The sequence below is a fragment of the Nesoenas mayeri genome (assembly GCF_963082525.1).
Source record: "Nesoenas mayeri genome assembly, contig: SCAFFOLD_62, whole genome shotgun sequence".
NCBI lineage: Eukaryota > Metazoa > Chordata > Aves > Columbiformes > Columbidae > Nesoenas > Nesoenas mayeri.
The window spans coordinates 307,061-326,108 of NW_027659979.1; the positions used below are offsets into that span (position 1 = coordinate 307,061).

The following is a 19,048-nucleotide window of genomic DNA, read 5'->3' on the forward strand; positions in this document are numbered from 1 at the left end:
ACTAGATTTATTCAACTTCTTAGCACCTCATTTAAGGTTGTGCCTGACCCCTCAGTTTAGTGGACAGCACAGCATCTCAGCATTACATGGGAAGTTTTCATGTTCCTGAGCTCCTAAATGGTAGATGAGCAATAAAACAAGAAAATATGTTTTGACTATTCAAAAATATATATATTTTTTTAGAGTTCACTATTTTGTCTTTTCATCACATTTAAGGGGGAGGTAGATTTTCAATACTACCTCTTTTCCTATGAAATGGAATTCCAGTTTTTGGTGCCGCTCAAAAAATAAACAGGAGCGGCACAAAAAATAAACTATCACAAAGTTGATATCGAAACTATAGGGCTGTATGCCACCACCAGAACGTTCAAAGACTGGCAAATTGCTTTAAAATATTCTATTGGTAAACACAGGAAGCAGCATGTTGCCAACTGTAGATCATACAATGCAAAATAATTATTAGTGGCTATAGAAAGGAGAAGCGGGGTCCAGCAGAGGAAGAGGCATTGGTAAGAGAGGAGTGAACTGGAACCTTTCAGTCCCTTAATTTAAAATTATCCATAACAGGAGGCAGTGTTCAGAAATAGCAATATTTTTTCAACTTCTTGAGATGGCTGGGAGAAGCATCAAGACCACAAGATTAAATTACTTGTAACCAAGTTTTATATATTTATTTATATATATATGTATATATGGGTTTTTTATTATTTTTATTTTTTAAAGGGCTACCTAGTTCACTATTGAAGTGACAGAATAGCTGGATGCCAAATCCTTTGGTCCTGAGTTGGACTCTGGTCATGGTTTCTAGTTTCTGTACTGTAGTTTTCACTTAACCTTTGCAGGTGCCTGCAGACTGGGAGCGGGCATCCCTGCAGCCTGCCAGTCAAGCTAGTGCTGCCTTTAAGCAGAGCCCACAGAACGGCAACGTTTTCCACCCTTCTAGAGGATTTAGTACCGGCTCGTTGGTTGCTGATGAGGAATCACAAGAGTTTGATGATCTAATATTTGCTTTAAAGACTGGTGAGTGACTCTTTGCCTTGCTCCTCAAAGGTTATGTTGCTATTCGCCCTAACGATGTCACCATTCCATGAGATCCAATTAACAAGATCTGTTCATATAATCTGATTGCCAGTTAAAATTACGAAGTAAATTTTTTTTGCCCTTGACTGCTGTTCTATAAAAATCACTGTGCAGGCTCTCTAAAGTAACAGAAGGAGTCTGAAAAAATATGTTTTGAGTCATGATGATAAGCAGACCTACAGAAAATAGCAACAGATTGAAGGCTCTGACATTTTTTCACAAGTGCTTATGTGGCTCACTTGCTGCCTCTAAACACGGGCTGTTTTGTCTTCTTTTCAAATTGATATCTAGAGTGTATACAATGACTATCTTTATTGTATATACATATCTTTCTGAGAAACAGCATAACTTCATAAATATTGATTCTCCCACTAAGTGTAAGACAAAATATTTATATAAGATACGTTTGGACCTGAAAAATATTGTATTCTGGAAAGATAACCTAGATAGACTTCTGCCCAAACACAAGAGCCAGCTGTGAGGAGATCACTGTGCTGCTGGAGGACAGAAGCAGGCGAAGCCACTCTAGGTGTCCACACTCAAACTAAATCATAGAATCATTTCAGTTGGGAGAGACCGTCAAGATCAAGCCCAACCATAACCTAACTCTATCACTAAATCATGTCCCTGAGAACCTCATCTGTGGCATCTTCTAAACCCCTCCAGGGATGGTGACTCCACCACTGCCCTGGGCAGCCTGTTCCAATGCCCGACAGCCCTTTCCAGGAAGAAATTTCTCCTAATATCCAATCTTAAACCTTTCCTGGTGCAACTTGAGGCCATTTCCTCTTATCCTATCACATGCTACTTGAGAGGAGAGGTGAACATCCTCTATGCTCCAACCTCCTTTCAGGCAGTTGCAAACAGCTCAGCCTCCTGTTCTCCAGGCTGAGCTACACCTGCAAAACAAAACACTTGTTATCAGACTCTTCTTTATAGCCTTAGAGTTCAAGTCTTCCAAATCCCAGGCTTTGCCCTCAGTTATGTGTCGCTTTTCTGCCTTCTCACCCACTCCACCAAAGAAACTTCATGTTGTTCAAATGATGATGTAGATAGTCAGAGGTGGCCACAGGTGGCAGAAATTATGTGAAACCTGATTCAAAGATAGGTCAGCATGGGAATGTCTGAGAAGTTGACCACAAAGGCAAAGGAGCACCAGCTGGTAAGACCTGGCAGATGCTAAGCCAAGCCCATCTCCTGTAGGCACCAGATGAAATGTAAATGGAGCAGCTTGGTAGTAGGTCACCTGAATGAACTCTGGAGATATTATGAAGCTTTGCCAGAGACAGACGAGAGGTACTGGTGACATTAGTGGGTTAAGTGCTCTGGAACCTGTCATTTCAGGAGTTTGTTCCCTTTGGTGACACCAAGGAAAACAGTCAAACTGGTTGTAAGACTGGGGATGCCACTGGTGAAGGGGTAGTTTTAATCAGTATATTCATACTACTTTATCTCCTGAGGGTCTTGAAAGTAACATTCGGGGGGGAATTAACTGTTTATACCCCACATGATGTAAGAGGGATCTTACAACAGAAAGCAGAGAAATGGTTAACAGATAGTTGGATGCTGAAATATGAAACCATTCTCCTGAGCTCCCCTCACTTAGAGCTGAAAACAACGGGAGCTAGGAATCCAGCACAATTCCTATTTGGAGATGTAGCTGAATCTTCTAAACATGATTGTGTGCAGTTGATAGAATTACAGACTAAAATCAGACCTGATTTAGAAGAAGAAGAGGAATTAACAAAAGGAGAAAAGTATTTTATTGATAGGTCTTCAAGGGTGGTAGACAGGAAACGAAAATCGGGATATGCGATAGTAGATGGAAAAACTATGAGCGTTCTCGTGTCAGGATCTTTAAGCCCTGCGTGGTCGGCGCAGGCTTGTGAGCTTTTTTCTCTATATCGAGCATTAGAACTTTTAAGAGGGAAAAACGGTACCATATATACAGATTCCAAATATGCTTACAGAGTGGTGCACACATTTGGACTCAAGGGAAGGGGCTAGTACACCAAGAGTTAATAATCAGAGTGTTGCAAGCCCTGAGAGAGCCCTCAGCGATAGCAGTGGTCCATGTAAGGGGACATCAGAGAGGAACAGGGTTAAGAATTAGAGGGAATAATTTTGCCGACCAAGAAGCCAGGAAAGCAGCAGTGCTACCTTTCAGACCAGTTGTTTTACAGCCTCTGAAAGACGGATCAGAAAGTACGGGGGAGAAGTCGTTCACTCCAAAAGAAATGCGAGAATTAGAAAAGATAGAAGCACAACTTAAAAATAATAGGTGGGTATTACCAGATAATAGAGAAATGGTTCCAAAAAGTTATGCTAGGGTAATTTTACACCAGTTGCATCAGAGAACTCATTGGGGAACCCGAGCATTGGGTGATCAATTTCTTAAATATTTGGGGTGTTTTGGGATATTTGAACTAGTCAAACAAATCACCCACGGGTGCGTGACTTGTCAAAGGATAAATAAAGGAAACATGAGGAGGGCCCAAGCAGGGGGAAGAAAAACTGCGTATAGATCTTTTGAAAGGATCCAAGTGGATTATACAGAACTTCCAAAAGTGGGACGGCACAAATATCTGCTAGTTATAGTGGATCAATTAGCACACTGGGTTGAAGCCTTCCCAGCAGCAAGAGCTAATGCTCCGTTTATGGCCAAGATACTGTTAGAACAAATCATCCCCAGGTTTGAGATGATTCTGGCCATTGATTCAGATCAGGGAATGCATTTTACATCCAAAATACTAAAGGCTGTAGTATCTGCTTTAGGCATAGCCTGGGAATATCATACTCCATGGCATCCCCAGAGTTCCGGAAGGGTAGAGAGAATGAATCAGACTCTGAAACAACAACTCTCTAAACTGATGACTGAAACTCAGTTATCTTGGATAAAGTGTTTGCCTTTAGCTTTACTGAACATAAGGACAATGCCTAATTCAGACACTGGCCTTTCCTCTTATGAAATGTTGTATGGCATGCCGTTTACTCAGTGGATGCCTACATCCTCTCCTGAAATTGAAGATTTATCTTTCCAACATTATGTGATTACGGTAAACAAAAATCAAAATGAAATAAGAGAGAAAGGGATTTTAAATCAGACTCCGCCTTTAGGGTTTCCGATTCATAAAATCCAACCTGGGGATAAAGTACTAATTAAAACCTGGAAAGAAGATACTCTAACTCCACGATGGGAGGGGCCTTTTCTTGTTTTGTTAACTACAGAAACACCTGTTCGGACTGCAGAGAAAGGATGGACACACGCATCTCGAGTTAAAGGACCCTTGCTTGAAGAAAGAACCTGGAAAGTAACTCAAGAACCAGGGGAATTGAAATTGAAATTAACATGGGATCGGTGATGTAACTACTATCAGTATGGTTCATATGAATGTTCAGTATAAATGAAAATCAGAATGTTTTAATATTTAAGCATGTTAAACTAAGTTGTACATGTGATTCTCTTATCTGTATTTGATGTTTGGGTTGTAATGAACTGTGGTATAAGCATATCCATGAAGGGAAATTACCAACAGGATTGTGTAATAAGCATTTAAGAATAGAAGATAAGGAAACCAAAGCTAGGTTGAGAATTCTAGCAGTCACTGGAGGAATACAAGAAGAATAGTCAAAAATGATGGGAGGTACTTACTAAAGGTGTGGCTGGTAACTTAGAGAGTCCACCAGTGACAGGAAGAATAGAGTTCTGTGTTGTCCTGTTGCTCCTGGGGAGTGAAGGCCAAGAGTTTGGAATACGATCAAAAGTCACCACCTAACGGCAAAAACAGGAAAGTGGGGGACACTACCCTTGCTGCCGAGAAGATGATGAACTCGGCTGCCAGCTGCAACCTGGTAGGCCAGAGAGGCAGAGGGTGTAGAAACCTGGACCTGATCCTCTTGCTAGGACTGGTGACTTATTGTTCCCAACTTAGCCTGGCCAACCCCTGTACCAAATGCTATGAGGCGTGAGAATAGGACGACTGACACAATATGTTCTCAGTTATCACACTCATGTTAATTCTGGGGGTTATGACAGAACGAAATTGGAAAAATGTGAAATCCAAGGGCAGAAGTTATGGGTAGCAACTAACCTAGGGAAAGGTGGACTCGATGTAGGCTTTGTCTCCTGCCCTAGGGGAGAATAGAATATCTGTTTTACACAAGCTGGTATGTGGGGCTATTCAGATGGAGGGGGAGTGCAAGATCAGTATAAGGAGGAGTTAGTTAAGAATGCCACTCAGGAATTGAAAAGGAGGCAAGAGAAACAGAAATTGGTACCGAAAAATAGTGATTGGTATGAAGAAATAAGGAAAAAAGACAAGGGATTACAATTACCAACAGTAGGGAAAAACCTGGTTATAGATCTTATGGAAAAGATAGCCCGGGAATTAAATGTCACATCATGCTGGATATGTGGGGGGTCTCAAATGGCAGAACAGTGGCCTTGGAGAGGAGAGAGTGTAAGCCCAGAAGGATTACTGGTATGGAACAGGACTCATGTAACTCAGGAAAAAAGACCAGAAGGATGGGTATTAAGTCACTTAATAATAGGGTAGGTATGCATATCAAGGGATGATGGTAAACTGGATTTTACTGAATATGTTGGGCAAACCCCTTGTAAGTTAGTGTTACGAGTAAATTCATCAAATACCTCTATTCCTCCTACTTGGTGGCCAGGTCCACCTAATGGATATTGGTCTCGAAATTGTAGCCTGGGAAATGAAACGATATGCTGGAAGAATCAAAGCAAAGCAAATCCTTTTGAGGAAATTGGGGATTTAAGGAGATATTGGCAGAATCCTGGCTCTACCAATGTAAATGAACCATGGAAAGCTCCCGATGGATTATTTTGGATATGTGGGAATAGAGCTTATAATGAGTTAATACCTAAATGGAGAGGGTCTTGTACAATAGGGATAATTCAACCAGCATTTTTCCTTTTACCAAAGGAAAAAGGGAGTCATCTGGGGAAACCTCTGTATGAAACTTTAAACAGAGAGAAGAGGGGTTTAATAAATGTTCCCATAGGAGGAACGCAAACTTGGAAAGATGATGAATGGCCTGCAAAAAGGATAATTGAGTACTATGATCCAGCCACCTGGGCCCAAGATGGAAGCTGGGGATACCGTACCCCAATATATATGCTAAACCGAATTATCCGGTTGCAAGCAGTGGTTGAAATAATAAGCAACCGGACAGCTGAGGCACTGAATCTTACAGCAAGACAATTGTCTCAGACCAGGGCTGCAGTGTACCAAAATCGGGTAGCCTTAGGTTATCTTTTACCTGAAGAGGGGGGCGTCTGTGGGAAATGGAATACTTCTGAGTGTTGTTTGGAAATAGATGATAATGGGGAAGCTATAATGAAAATAGCAGAGGAGATAAAATGAGTTGCACATGTACCAGTACAGAAATGGAATTCTATACTTACTAGCCATTGGTGGGATAACTTATTTGGGGGAGCCTGGTGGAAGAAAATAGGGTTCATGATAGTATGTGCATTTCTGGGTTTACTGTTTGTACCATGTATGATCCCGTGCTTTATTCGGTTAATACATTCAGTAGTCCAAGGCATGCAAATCTCAGCCATGCCTATAGATCCTGAAATGGCAACAAAAGGAACAGGGTATAAATTGATGATTTTAAAAGATAACACCAAACTGGACCTAGCTGCCACTAGGCAAGTACTAGCTAACTTTGAGGCCAAAGCACGAATCAATAGGATAAAAAGAAAACGGGGGAATTGTGAAAAATGCAGTTGTGATTCGTGCTAAGATGTTTACAGATATAACCAAATGAGGCATGGTCTCTGAACCTGGAAAAAGGTGGTTAAGTTCTATGTAAAAAGTTATGAAACTTGCTTATGAAGTTATATTGACAGAGGGAACTAACATTTTAAGGGTTAACTAAACATATAATGGGTGCCTACTAACGAACTAACACTTTAAGGCTTAGCCACACAAGAAATGCTTAGTTTAGAGCTTTATGTTAAGAAGAACAGAACCCCATTGAATGCCAAGATAAGAAGTTTTACTGCACCTAGCTGTAAACTTGAGGAGACAAGATAACGAAGATTAACAGTAAAAGGGGGCGCCAGTCTGGTTTCATTCAACTTGGCAGCTTGGGTCCCAGTCAATTCAACATAATGAACCAAAGGTAAAAAGTTCACTGTGACGAAGCTGAAGGAGCCTTCATCCAAAGACCCCCAAAGACCCAAGTGGCACTGTGCAGGCGCAACAGGGGAGCGTCTATGGAAATGCTTCTCTGAGACTCATTTTAATCAGAAGCGGGGAAAGGTTATGAATATGTACAGGCGTTCCTGGGGTCATTATGAATATGTAATACCTTACTGTATTTAAGCACACTTCTTATTGTTTAAAGGTGTGCGTGTTGGGCGGAGCGAATCCCCCGTGCACCTAGCGCTGTTTTGCTTATGCTCTAATGAACACGTGTTTAAGGAATACAAGGAATTGGATTAAACGTTGTTTATCCATAGAAAAAGCGTAAGTTATTTATTTTACTCTGCAACACAGGTGGCTTCACAACGCTCACACCCCTTGCACGTTAAAGCCACGGCAGCTTCTGCTGTAGTTATTGCCGTTCCAGTGCATAGTCAAAACCAAGGCTAAGCCGCATTCTTTACTTCATTTGATGAGGTTAGTTATAACCGTTTAGTTTCTCGCTGACAACACATCTGTTAATTCTTAGTTAAATACAAACTAAGCTCTCAGCTTCTAAACAATGTGTTACTTAACCTTCCGTCTCCCTCTTGTCATGCAGAAGGATCTAAAAGGCGAAAAATGTCCCCTCACCATGCAGGCGGTCAGAAAGCGTTTCCCTCACGTCAACCGGTTAATGAGGGCTACATCTTCTATAACTTCAGCGCAGCATACGTTAACTTGGCAGCTTCTCTTCAAAAGCGAGAAGAGAAAACAGGGACAGGCATCTGAAAAAACAAGGCAGAGAAAAAGCAGCTGGGAACATCGTGTCACTTACACATGCACGTACCACCACCTCCCAAAAGGGGGGGGGGGCTCCCCTAGGAAAACAAAGCGGGGGCAGCGCCCCAAACAGCCGCAGCCCCCGGCCCACAGCCCGGCAGCTGCCCCCCAGCACGGCAATGCTGCCGGCCAGCCTGAGAAGGGAGCTGTTCGTGCCGGCCAATATCGATACCCCCCCCTTTTCCAGGCACTTTGGAGAACTCTATCGGCCAGTGTTGCCCTGGTACATTTCCCTTGTCCAGTTGCTCTTGTCTGTACCCTGTATACAGTATTAAGGTGGTTTTCTAGACACATTTCACATTGCCGGGTCACTTGTTCGCAAAGAGTTTATAAATTCGCTCTTACCTTTTCATCTAATCTCGATAGAGCGCATCAGCTCCTCATGCCGCGAGGCACCGCTACCCTCCCGTCGCTGGTGACAGCTTCTTTGGACCCTAATTCTAATTTGGCTATAAATCTCCTATTCATTTCTTATCCTCTTTGTCACAGTTTCCTGATGGTAGTTAGAGGAGACAGCCACCTGGGATCAGGGACGTGGCTCCTGTATCGGTCTCTGTCCTTTCCGTGGCTGGTTTTACAGCGGCGCCTGCCAATTTATTTCCAGTTTCCTGACCAGTTTTTCCCTTCCGAGGCTCTTTGCAACGCACGGTGGCGACTTTTCTAGCAACAGCACAGCTTCCAGCAACTGGAGCATCATGTTCAATCTGCCTTCCTTGTGCTGTGAATAAACTTTATGCTTTTCAAATGGCTTCAAGGGCATGCACCATTCGAAAAACCTGCTTAGAATTAGTGCAAATATTAATCTTCTTCTCTTTGCATAATTCTAAAGCTCGCGTGAGAGTAATTTCTTCAGCTTTCTGGGCAGAAGTCCCTGCAGGTAAAGGTTTCGCTTCCGTTACCCGCTGGGCAGCCGTCACCGCACGCCCGGCTTCGCGTACCCCTGGCTTTACGCAAAGCCGCTTCCGTCAGCGACCCAGGAGCCTTCGGCATCCTCCAGCGGCCGGTCCCTTCAAGCCGCTTCTGCTGTTGCCAAGCACTCGTGGGCCACCGACTGCAAGACGGATCCGCTGAGGAAAGAAGCCGCACCGACAACGTTAGCAGTAGCAATATTTACACCATTAAACGTTCTATGGAGGCACCGAGGGAGGGATGTTGTTTGCACACAAACGGGGACCTGACCCCGTCGGGGGGACGGACACTGACACGCAGAGACCTGACTGCGAACCCTGTGGGTCAAACAGCGTCTCTGCCCCCCGGCAGCTTCTCTTCAAAAGCGAGTAGAGAAAACAGGGACAGGCATCTGAAAAAACAAGGCAGAGAACAAAGCGGCGGCGGGGACAGAGGAAAAGAGGCCGGAAGAGCACCGAGGAACAGGGCAGAGGAAGGGTTAGGTTTAGACACAAGGGCTAACAAGCCCTAGGGGTGGCCCGTGCTTCAGGAATTCGCTGGACCTGTTAGTGTCTGCTGTATGACGTTCTCAGCTGACACCTGGGAAGTTAAAATACCCGCAAGGACAAGAGCAGCTGGTCTAGATATATCCCTTAATTCCTTACAGGATAATTCATCGGTGTTGTTGTCCTGGCTGGGTGGTCGACAGCAGACCCGCACAACATCTGCTTTATTCGCTTTCCCCTCACTCCTTACCCCAGGCTCCCAACTGTTGTGGTCAGCGGCAAGCACCGTGCCACCCGCCCCCACCCTGCGTGCAGCGCCAACCGCCAGCTCGCCCGCCCTGCCGGCCCCGAGTGGCCTGTAACACCCCCCATGGCGCGCCGGCCACGGGATGCAGCCCCCCAGGCCTCGCTCGTGCCAGCGACGCTGTAACTCTGGGACTGGGCCTGAGCTGCTCAGGCCTCCTGTTCACTCCTTACGCTGCGTGCAGCAGCACAGAGACGCTGGAGCTGTGCACCCATGTGCCCAGCACGCCAGAACGGACTGGAAGACCCCGCCAGCACAGCGCCCCTGCAGCAACAGCGTGCTGTCCTGTGGCTCATCACCGGCAAGCCTGGTTTGCTTTCCTTCCCCCTTCAAATCTAGTTCAAAGCTCCTCCAACGCGCCCTGCTAACTCCTGTGCAAACACTCCTTTCTCCCTCTGAGCCAGGGGCGCCCCATCTGCTGCCAGCAGCCTGGGGGCGTGTATCGCCATCACAACACCCCAAATTCTGCTGCTGACATCAGCCACGGAGCCAGGGATTGATCAGCTGGGTCCTGCTTCTTCCAACACCATTCCCTGCAACTACAAGGATAGAGGAAAACACAACCTGTGCTCCCGAACCCTCAACCAGTGGTCCCAAGGCCCTGAAGTCTCCTTTGATCGCCCATGGACTTATTATTGCAACTTCATTGCTGCCTACCTGAAAAAGCAAGAATGGCTCTGAGCACCATACCGGGTAGGAAGTATTCTTGTAACATTTTCGGCCCGGGCCCACGGGGGCAGCAGACTTCCCTAAGAAGTGGGTCTGCTCAGCATATTGGGCCTTCTGTTCCCCTCAGAGCAAAGTCTCCTATGACAATGACCCATCTTTTTTTCCTGTTGAAAGTGGTTTTGACTCTGAACGGTCACGGGGAAATCTTATCAACGTGTAAAATGCCTGATGGGAGAGCAGAAAGAAGACGGAGACAGAATGTTCTCAGCAGCGGCCAGCAACAGGGCAGGAGGCAATGGGCACAAACTGAAATACGAAAGAAACCCACTTACACACCAAAACCCCTCATGTTTTACCACAAGGGCAGTCGAGCGCTGGTATAGGTTGCCCAAAAAGGTTGTGGAGTCTCCACTGTAGAAATGATCAAAACTCAACTGGACAATATCCTGAGCCACCTGTTCTGGTTACACCTGCTTTAAGCAAGGGTGCTGGACTAGATGATCTCCAGATGTCCCTTCCAGCCCCAGCTGCTCTGAGAACACTGCATTTCAGTAAAGAGCAAGGTGTTCAGAGGTCAGCTCTAACTCAAACCGCCAAGGAGCACGACAACCCCGCCAACGCCACCTGCTTCAAGAGGGCACTACCACTGCGCACCCGCCGCCACGGGCACCCCCGCGGTGGAGGCACCGTCTCCCCGGGCCCACTCGGCTCTTACCGCGGCGCAGGACAGCGTCTCGGCGCGCAGGAAGTGCCAGTCCCCCAGCACGGGCTCCACCGCAGAGCGGCCGCCGTACACAAACAGGAACCGCTCGCCTGCAGGCAAAGACAACCGGGTGCGGGAAGTTATAACCTGGCACGCCACAAAGGCAAAAACCTCTGTTTGCATACAGAAATTAATGCAGTCGGGCAGAAGTTTTATATTAGGACACCACGCAAACTGACAAACATCTCCAGATTTTAGCAATAAATTGTTTCATAGATACAAGAATTACTCTTGTATCTAAATCTTTTATAAGATGCACGGAAGACCAAGTATCTTCAGGAAGAAGCTGTATTCTTCAATTCCTGGTCAAAAGACCCCCATAATCTCCTTATGCAGTTTCTGGATGTTTAAGGTCTGAATGGGAATCACACACTATGGCCTCAAAAGCAAAAGGAGAAAACATGTTTTTAATGGACTTAAGAAATGAATATTTATGCAACAGAAAGATTACATGTGTAGAACTAATAAAACTAGAAATAGCAATCATCACAGCAATACAATGACATGTACGTATCCCAAGAAAACAGATAAATCCTCACATGACAAGAATGTGTATTTGTTAATACAAACGGGAGATAATGATAATCTAAGTGTGTAGGAGTTCATCTGGAGAAGCCTTAAAAAGGAAGAACAAAAGGTGAAAAAGTATCATAGAATGGTTCGGGTTGGAAGAGACCTTAAAGACCACAGAACAGTTTGGATTGAAGGGACCGTCCCAGCTCCCCAGTCCCCCTGCCATGAGCAGGGACATCGTCACAGCTCAGGGTGCTCAGAGCCCCGTCCAGCCTGGCCTGGGATGTCTCCAGGGATGGTTCATTCACCACCTCTCTGCCCAACCTGGGCCAGGCTCTCACCACCCTCAGGGCAACAATTCCTTATATCCAGCCTCAATCTCTCTCCTTTAGTTTAACCCATCACCCCTTGTCCTGTCACAACAGGCTCTGCTCAAAAGTCTGTCCCCATCTTTCTTATGGGCCCCTTTTCAGTCCGGAAAGGCCGCACTAAGGTCTCCCCAGAGCTTCTGTTCTCCAGCTGAACACCCCAACTCTCTCACCTGTCCCCAGCAGAGCTGTTCCAGCCTCGGGTCATTCCTGGGGCTGCTCTGGCCCCTCTCCAGCAGCTCCATGTGTGTCTGTGCTGAGGACCCAGAGCTGGACCAGCACTGCAGGGGGTCTCACAGAGCGGGGCAGAGGGGCAGGATCCCCCAAACCTGCTGCCCACGGGGCTGGGGACGCAGCCCAGGACACGACTGGCTTCTGGGCTGCAAGTGCACGTGGCTGGGTCACGGCCAATCTCTCACCCCCAGCACCCCCAGGTCCTTCTCCGCAGGGCTGGAGCCTGGGTTGATACTGGAGCTCCCTCCATCTGCACTCTGCATTGATCCTGGTGCTTGCTCTGACACAGGTGCAGGACCCTGTACCTTGCTGAACCTCATGAGGCTCGCGTGGGCCCACTTCTCCAGCTCTCCAGGTCCCTGCGGGTGGCATCCTGTCCCTCAGGCGTGCCAGCTGCACCACGCAGCTCGGTGTCATCCGCAAACCTGCTGAGCGTGCACTCGATCCCACTGTCTCTGTCACTGAGGAAGTTATTAATATGGACCCTGACGGGACACCACTTGTCCATCCAGACACTGAGCCATTACCCACTACCCTCTGGATGTGTAATACACAAAGAGAAGCCTGTGCTGGAGACCCATGAACATCCTTCCCCATCCGTGCAGAGAACTCAGGGGATGAGAAGAACAAAAACTCAAACCCTTCCTTGGAGGTTTTGCTGATGTTTCCTCCTCCCTTTCAGCACACCAAGTGGCACTGATTGCATTACCAGGAGCTGACTGGGACTTGCAGGGATTTCCTGAGGTCCTAGTCATAAGACGGGAAGTCCCCAGGAGACACACACAAAGCAGCTTGTTCTCACTTGGCTAACAGACGACACCTCCACTAACCTGCTGTTTTCCATGTAGGTGAGCACCACCTTTGCTATGAAGAGGGTGGGGGTTTCGCTGACCAGTCCTGCTCCCTCCAGGGCTCTCTCCAGCTCACATAGCTCTGACAAATCCACTCCCAGTAACTTATAATCCTCTCCGGAAAAGGCAATGACTCCTGGGAGACAGAAACGGCACCGTGTCCCTACAGAGCCGATGCAGTACTGGGGCCAAAAAGGGCAATCGAAGAACCAGCCACACAGGCAAGCGCTCCCGAGACCGTGCACACCGACTCCATCCTCCAGGACAACTACACGACAATCCCCATCGCTAAACGAACCATTAAGGGATAACGTGAAGGAGCAACCCATTAAATGCAGATATTAAACTCCATTATTCCCAATGTAAACTTCACCCACAGAATTATCACATTTACTATAACCACACAACTTTATCATATTTCCTTTAAAAACGTTTTTATAGAACCACTACAATTCAGAATCAAATCTCAAGTGCTCTCATTCATAGACCTTTCAGCTCAGGCTAAGAAAGTACCACTGCTCTGGCAGGATCTGAATGGTTTGCCCCGCAACCATGAAGCCGTTGTCATGTTTTCATGGTTTGTTTGGCTTTTGAATGGATTTCACCTGTGTAACCTGGCGCTGAATCCTGACCGTGCACGTGTGAGTCCCCAGGACCAGTCTCACACGTCGCCATTCTTGGAAATAAGTTCCAGCTCATTATTTGCGAGCACTGTCATGGTATATTTCTGTACTCCATAAAAATACCATAAGCTATAGCTTGTCGGTCCATTTCAACCAAAACCAAATAATGAACAAAGCAAACTGCAAAGTACGTTTAGAAATCACCTACTCTATAGCTCTGTATTAGTGCAATCCAAGAATTGCACCTGTCTTGAGAACTGTCAATCTCTGCTGCTCTCAAAGGCACCCGTTACTGGAGGCAGAACAGCCTCCTTCAGAAGATCATTTCTATAACAGCTAACTTGTCTATCCCTCACTTCCTGCCCTCTGGACACAGATAACAGGGTATTCCCAACTCTTTTGACATTCCCAACTCTTTTAGTCTGAGTAACTGAAGAAGATTGGTAGGGACAGAACTCTTTGCTGCTGATATTAAAAATGTGCATGGATTCAAGAGGAAACTGAACAAGCTCGTGGCAAAGCAGCTCACTAAGACTTGTTCAGCTGCTCGCCGGAGTCAGAGACTCGTGCTCTGTAGCTGTCTTCCATCTCTATTTAAATTGATTATTACAGTCTAAATGCAGGGCTTACATATGTCCCTGCTGTATTTCATTCCACATCTTCCAGACCATTCGTGTACTTTGTCAAAATCCTGCTCTCATCCACCACTGCAACTCCTCCAGGTTCCCGCTGGTTTATTACATTTTAACCTTCTATAGCACATCACCTAGAAGACGAATGGAAACCTTGAGGGAAACCACATGCAGGAGGCGCCTCTAGTAAACCCCGTACTTTCCATTTTGCCACTGAACTGCCCCTTAGTACTTAGCATAATAATCCTTTCAGCTCTGCTTATATTCTATAGCAGTTTCATAAGGCTCATATTTTCCTTCCTTGGAGAGAAGGAAAAGTCGTCAGGTAACATAACACCTGATGTTTTACTACAGTCAAGACAGCTCAGAGTCGCGCCTTCTCTCCTACCCAAAACCACATGAACTGCAGTGTAGTTTAGGCTGGGAGGAGCCTTTGGAGGTCCTCCAGCCCAACCCCTTGCTCACAGCAGGGTCACCTGTATCAGGCTGCTCAAGGCTCTGTCCAGTCGAGCTCTGACTGTCTCCAAGGTGGGAGACTCCACCACCTTTCTAGGAAATCTGTTACCGTTTCTAACTACTCACATGGCAGGAAAACAAATCAAACCACCAAACAGCGCAACACCTGAACATTTTCATTATACGGAACTGAACTGCCCGTATTGCAACGAGCAGCCGCTGCCCGCTGAAGGCGGGCCCTGCGACCGGGAGCCGGCCCGGCTCCTCCGCACGCCGCCATCCGGCGCCCGAGGCCGCGGCATCGCCCGCTTTCTGCCGCAGCACCCCCGGGCAGGCTCCCGGCCGCCAGGGACCCAGCGCTGGCACACAGACACCGAACCGGGCCTGATGCGACCTGCTCCTAACAAACCCATTCTGCCAGCCTTGCATTTGTTATCTCACAGAGCTTACCAATCATTTCTTTTTTCCTATCTTTTTCAGAAAATGAACATGCTTTTCATCTACCACTCTGTAGTTCCTCTACCATCATATCTCACTTGTTAAAAGCTGAAACTGCATTTGCTTTTTCTAAACAGTATCTAGAAAACGTTCCACAAATACCATACCCAGCTCTTCCCCTCCAGCCTCTCCCACCAGCGCCGACAGCTCTTTGGGTGTGTTGATCAGAGCGGCTTTCTGGCGTGCCACACTTGGGAAATCCACCTCGTACACCACAGCGCCGTGCAGAAGGCCCATGTCCTTCAAACGGAAGAATAACGAGTCGAAGCCAGGGCCCAGAGACACGATCTGCAGAGAAAGTACCAGAACAAAGTTATACACAACTCTAGCAGCGTCCTGAGCATCTAGATGTGAGAAATACTCAACAACATACTTTGTAGAGCGACAAGATCAGGCAATCGTCTGCAAGAGGTAGAAGGATTTTGCGTAGTTATTGCTCCCTCCGAGGTATTTCTGCTGAAGCCGCAGGTGGCCAGCACAGCAGCGCCAGACTCCCCGCGCTCCTCTGGGAAAGGCTCCGCGCCGCCGCCGAGCACTTGCTGACGGCGCCGCTGCCGCCGGTGCTCTGGACCTGCCGGGACAAGGACGCAGCGCTGCCCTGAGCCCGCCGCGCCGGCTCTGCCGACCGACACCGCTCGGGCGCCGCCTGCGCAGACACCCGGTGGGCTCCCCGCGCGGAGGCGCGGCGCTGCCCGGCCTGCCCACCCGCGCGCTGCCCGCCGGGCCCACCCGCGCGCTGCCCGGCCTGCCCACCCGCGCGCTGCCCGGCGGGCCCACTCGCGCGCTGCCCGCCGGGCCCACTCACGGCGGCGGGGCGCGGGACGCCCGTGCGGCCGCGGCCCATCCTGCCCGCCCCGGGAGGCCGCGCCGCAGCGACGGGAAGCGCGCGCGCTCTGCCGGACGCAGGAAGTGACGCACCGCGCGCGACTCCCGGCAGGGGAGTGTCAGGGCTGGAGAGCTACCGGGGAGCGCGCCCCCAATGCCGGTCCCGGTCCCCGGGGTCCCGGCCTGGCCTGGCCGCCGATGGGCTCCCGGTCCCGGGGTCCCGGCCCGGCCGTCCCACTCCCAGAGAGGCCGCCGCGGCACCTGGCGGACCCGCGAGCGCAGTCCCGTGCTCGGGCCCGGCAGTGAGGGAGAGCCGGGAGCACGTCGCCATGGCAACGAGCAGCCTGCGCGCGGTGAGCGGAGGAGAAGCGCTGTCAGGAGCGGGAGCGGAGCTGCCCCGAGCCCGGCGGCTCTCGGGGAAGAGTGTCCGAGTCCCCGGGAGGGTGCGGACCTGCCCGGGGCAAGGTGCCCCTCCCCCCGGGGGGGTGGAGGTTCCCCAGGACAGAGTGCAGAGTTCCCTGGCGGGGTGCAGAGCTCCGTGGAGGGTGCAGAGTTCAGTGTCGGGGTGCAGAGCTCCATGTCGGGATGCAGAGCTCAGTGTCGGGGTGCAGAGCTCAGTGTCGGGGTGCAGAGCTCCGTGGAGGGTGCAGAGTTCAGTGTCGGGGTGCAGAGCTCCATGTCGGGGTGCAGAGTTCAGTGTCGGGGTGCAGAGCTCCGTGTCGGGGTGCAGAGCTCCGTGGGGGATGCAGAGCTCAGTGTTGGGGTGCAGAGCTCCATGTCGGGGTGCAGAGCTCCGTGGGGGGTGCAGAGCTCAGTGTCGGGGTGCAGAGCTCCGTGTCGGGGTGCAGAGCTCCATGGGGGGTACAGAGCTCAGTGTTGGGGTGCAGAGCTCCGTGGAGGGTGCAGAGCTCCGTGTCGGGGTGCAGAGCTCCGTGGGAGGGTGCAGAGCTCCGTGTCGGGGTGCAGAGCTCAGTGTTGGGGTGCAGAGCTCCATGGGGGGTGCAGAGCTCCGTGGGGGGTGCAGAGCTCAGCGTTGGGGTGCAGAGCTCCGTAGGGGGTGCAGAGCTCAGTGTCGGGGTGCAGAGCTCCGTGGGGGGTGCAGAGCTCAGTGTCGGGGTGCAGAGCTCCATGGAGGGTGCAGAGCTCCGTGGGGGGTGCAGAGCTCAGTGTTGGGGTGCAGAGCTCCGTGGGGGGTGCAGAGCTCCGTGGGGGGTGCAGAGCTCAGTGTTGGGGTGCAGAGCTCCATGGTGGGTGCAGAGCTCCGTGGGGGGTGCAGAGCTCCGTGGGGGGTGCAGAGCTCAGTGTCGGCGTGCAGAGCTCGGTGTCGGGGTGCAGAGCTCAGTGTCGGGGTGCAGAGCTCCCTGGGGGTGCACTGCCCAGGGGCAGCTCTGTGTGTGCAGGGGCTCAGGAGCAGCTCAGACCAGTCCTAACGAGAACTGGGGTCTCAGCGTCTTCTCCAAAGAGAGAAAGAAATCCCCATCTCCCACTGCACACCCAGCCAACCAAGAGTGGAAAACTGAAAGCACAGACTCCTTCCCTTGCAGCTGTTGCTGTATCAATGTTGTTGTTCAGAAGGACCCTCTGCCATGTCTGTGGGGGGATCTGGAGCTCTGAGCAGCCCTGACCCACACAGCCCCCTTCAACCCCACAAGCTCCCTGCCTGCCCTGCCGGGGGTCGCTCCTTCCCCCCACAGCTGCTGCCATGGGATCTCCCGGGCAGGCTGAGCGCTGACCCTGGCAGGCGGCAGAGTCCCTGCCCGGCACAGCCCTGGGGTGCAGGGACCCTGCTCTGCAGGACAGCCCTGGGCACCCCTGGGTGCTCCCCCTGCAGTCACCCTCATCAGAAGCTGCCATCATGCCCTGTCCCTCTGACAGTGCAGCAGGGAAGCGCTGGTCTGGACCATGTTCTTGTCCTCTACATGAGAAATACTGTGAGAGAGACCTGACAGATCCTGTAAATTGTGGGATGTATCATCTTTAGGAGATCCCTCCAGGAAATGCAGCTGCATTGTCCTACAGCCAGAGACTTACCGTGTTAGAACTGTGAAGATTGGTCTCTCAATGAGCCCTCAGCAACCAACCCCCTACATTGCCTTTCCCCTCTCTGTGCGTGGCTCCTGTGCCCTCGGTGCTGCAGGCAGAGCCCTCAGCCCTGCTGCGTGTGCAGAGGAGCTGCTCCTGGGCAGAGCTGTCTCTCTGCAGCGCTGCCGCTGCCATGAGCTCCCTGTGTCCCAGGAGCCCAGCCCAGCTCACAGCACAGGAGCAGCCCATGATGTCCCTTTCTCTGTCCCCTCTGGGCTCCTCCAGGTGTCCCTAGGGACCAGGGGCACATCCTTTCAAACAAACTGAAGTAATCAGTGATGTTGATTCTCTCTCCTCTGAAGAGACATCATTGTGTTCTTTGTATTAAACAAAGAATTAGTATGAGAATCAACTTTTCTTGTCCCATCATTAGACAGGACACCAGGAATATTACAGCAAAGGATCTAATTCTTCCAAGCTGGGGGAGGAATATCTTCAGTTGAATGAGTTCAGGCATTTTATCCTGGTTTTATACTCCTAGGTCTAGAGAGACCTTCATCAATCTCTGGCCATGTCACGTCTGTGCTCTGATTCAAAGCCTTTGCACACATGGGCTCTTGGACACTTGGTACCAGGTTTCTTGTGGCAGGTCAGAGCTGGGCTGATGCCACAGCTGGGGTGGTTCAGCCCAGATGTGAGGCCATGTCCTCAGCCAGGGACCTGACTGGGGGAGCTGGAGCTGTCAGTGCTGCAGACAGAGCTGTGACACGGATGGAATGAACTGCCAGGCAGGGTGGCAGAAGTGAGTTCATCTG

The 19,048-nt window shown here is 49.6% G+C and overlaps 1 protein-coding gene across 6 annotated transcripts; it reads right to left on the reverse strand.

The window, feature by feature from the left end:
• Positions 1–476: 476 nt before the first annotated feature.
• On the reverse strand, positions 477–16,282 carry LOC308052490 (uncharacterized protein). 6 transcript variants are annotated; one of them, XM_080364565.1, is made up of 9 exons: positions 16,192–16,282; positions 15,760–15,957; positions 15,494–15,674; positions 11,164–11,261; positions 8,427–9,148; positions 7,893–8,026; positions 6,512–6,681; positions 4,733–4,852; positions 477–1,979 (listed from the first exon to the last, which is right to left on the reverse strand). In XM_080364565.1, exons 3-5 carry the CDS (start codon positions 15,621–15,623, stop codon positions 9,047–9,049), a joined length of 330 nt encoding a protein of 109 aa, XP_080220691.1. In that variant the 5' UTR covers positions 15,624–15,674; positions 15,760–15,957; positions 16,192–16,282; the 3' UTR covers positions 477–1,979; positions 4,733–4,852; positions 6,512–6,681; positions 7,893–8,026; positions 8,427–9,046. The 6 variants fall into 6 exon arrangements, with proteins under 6 accessions (XP_080220691.1, XP_080220695.1, XP_080220692.1 ...); XM_080364569.1 differs by lacking the exon at positions 6,512–6,681 and having other exon boundaries at positions 4,733–4,805; XM_080364566.1 differs by lacking the exon at positions 4,733–4,852.
• Positions 16,283–19,048: the final 2,766 nt, after the last annotated feature.

What these genes read in the sequence shown, in the direction of transcription:
- LOC308052490 (XM_080364569.1), bottom strand. Translation starts at nt 15,623, where the DNA reads ATGGGCCTTCTGCACGGCGCTGTGGTGTACGAGGTGGATTTCCCAAGT. An exon ending in GGCTGGAGGGGAAGAGCTGG is followed by an intron (nt 11,262 to 15,493) that starts GTATGGTATTTG and finishes CTTTGCCTGCAG; the next exon opens with GCGAGCGGTTCCTGTTTGTG. An exon ending in AGACGCTGTCCTGCGCCGCG is followed by an intron (nt 9,149 to 11,163) that starts GTAAGAGCCGAG and finishes TTCTTTCCTCAG; the next exon opens with CGGATCCGTCTTGCAGTCGG.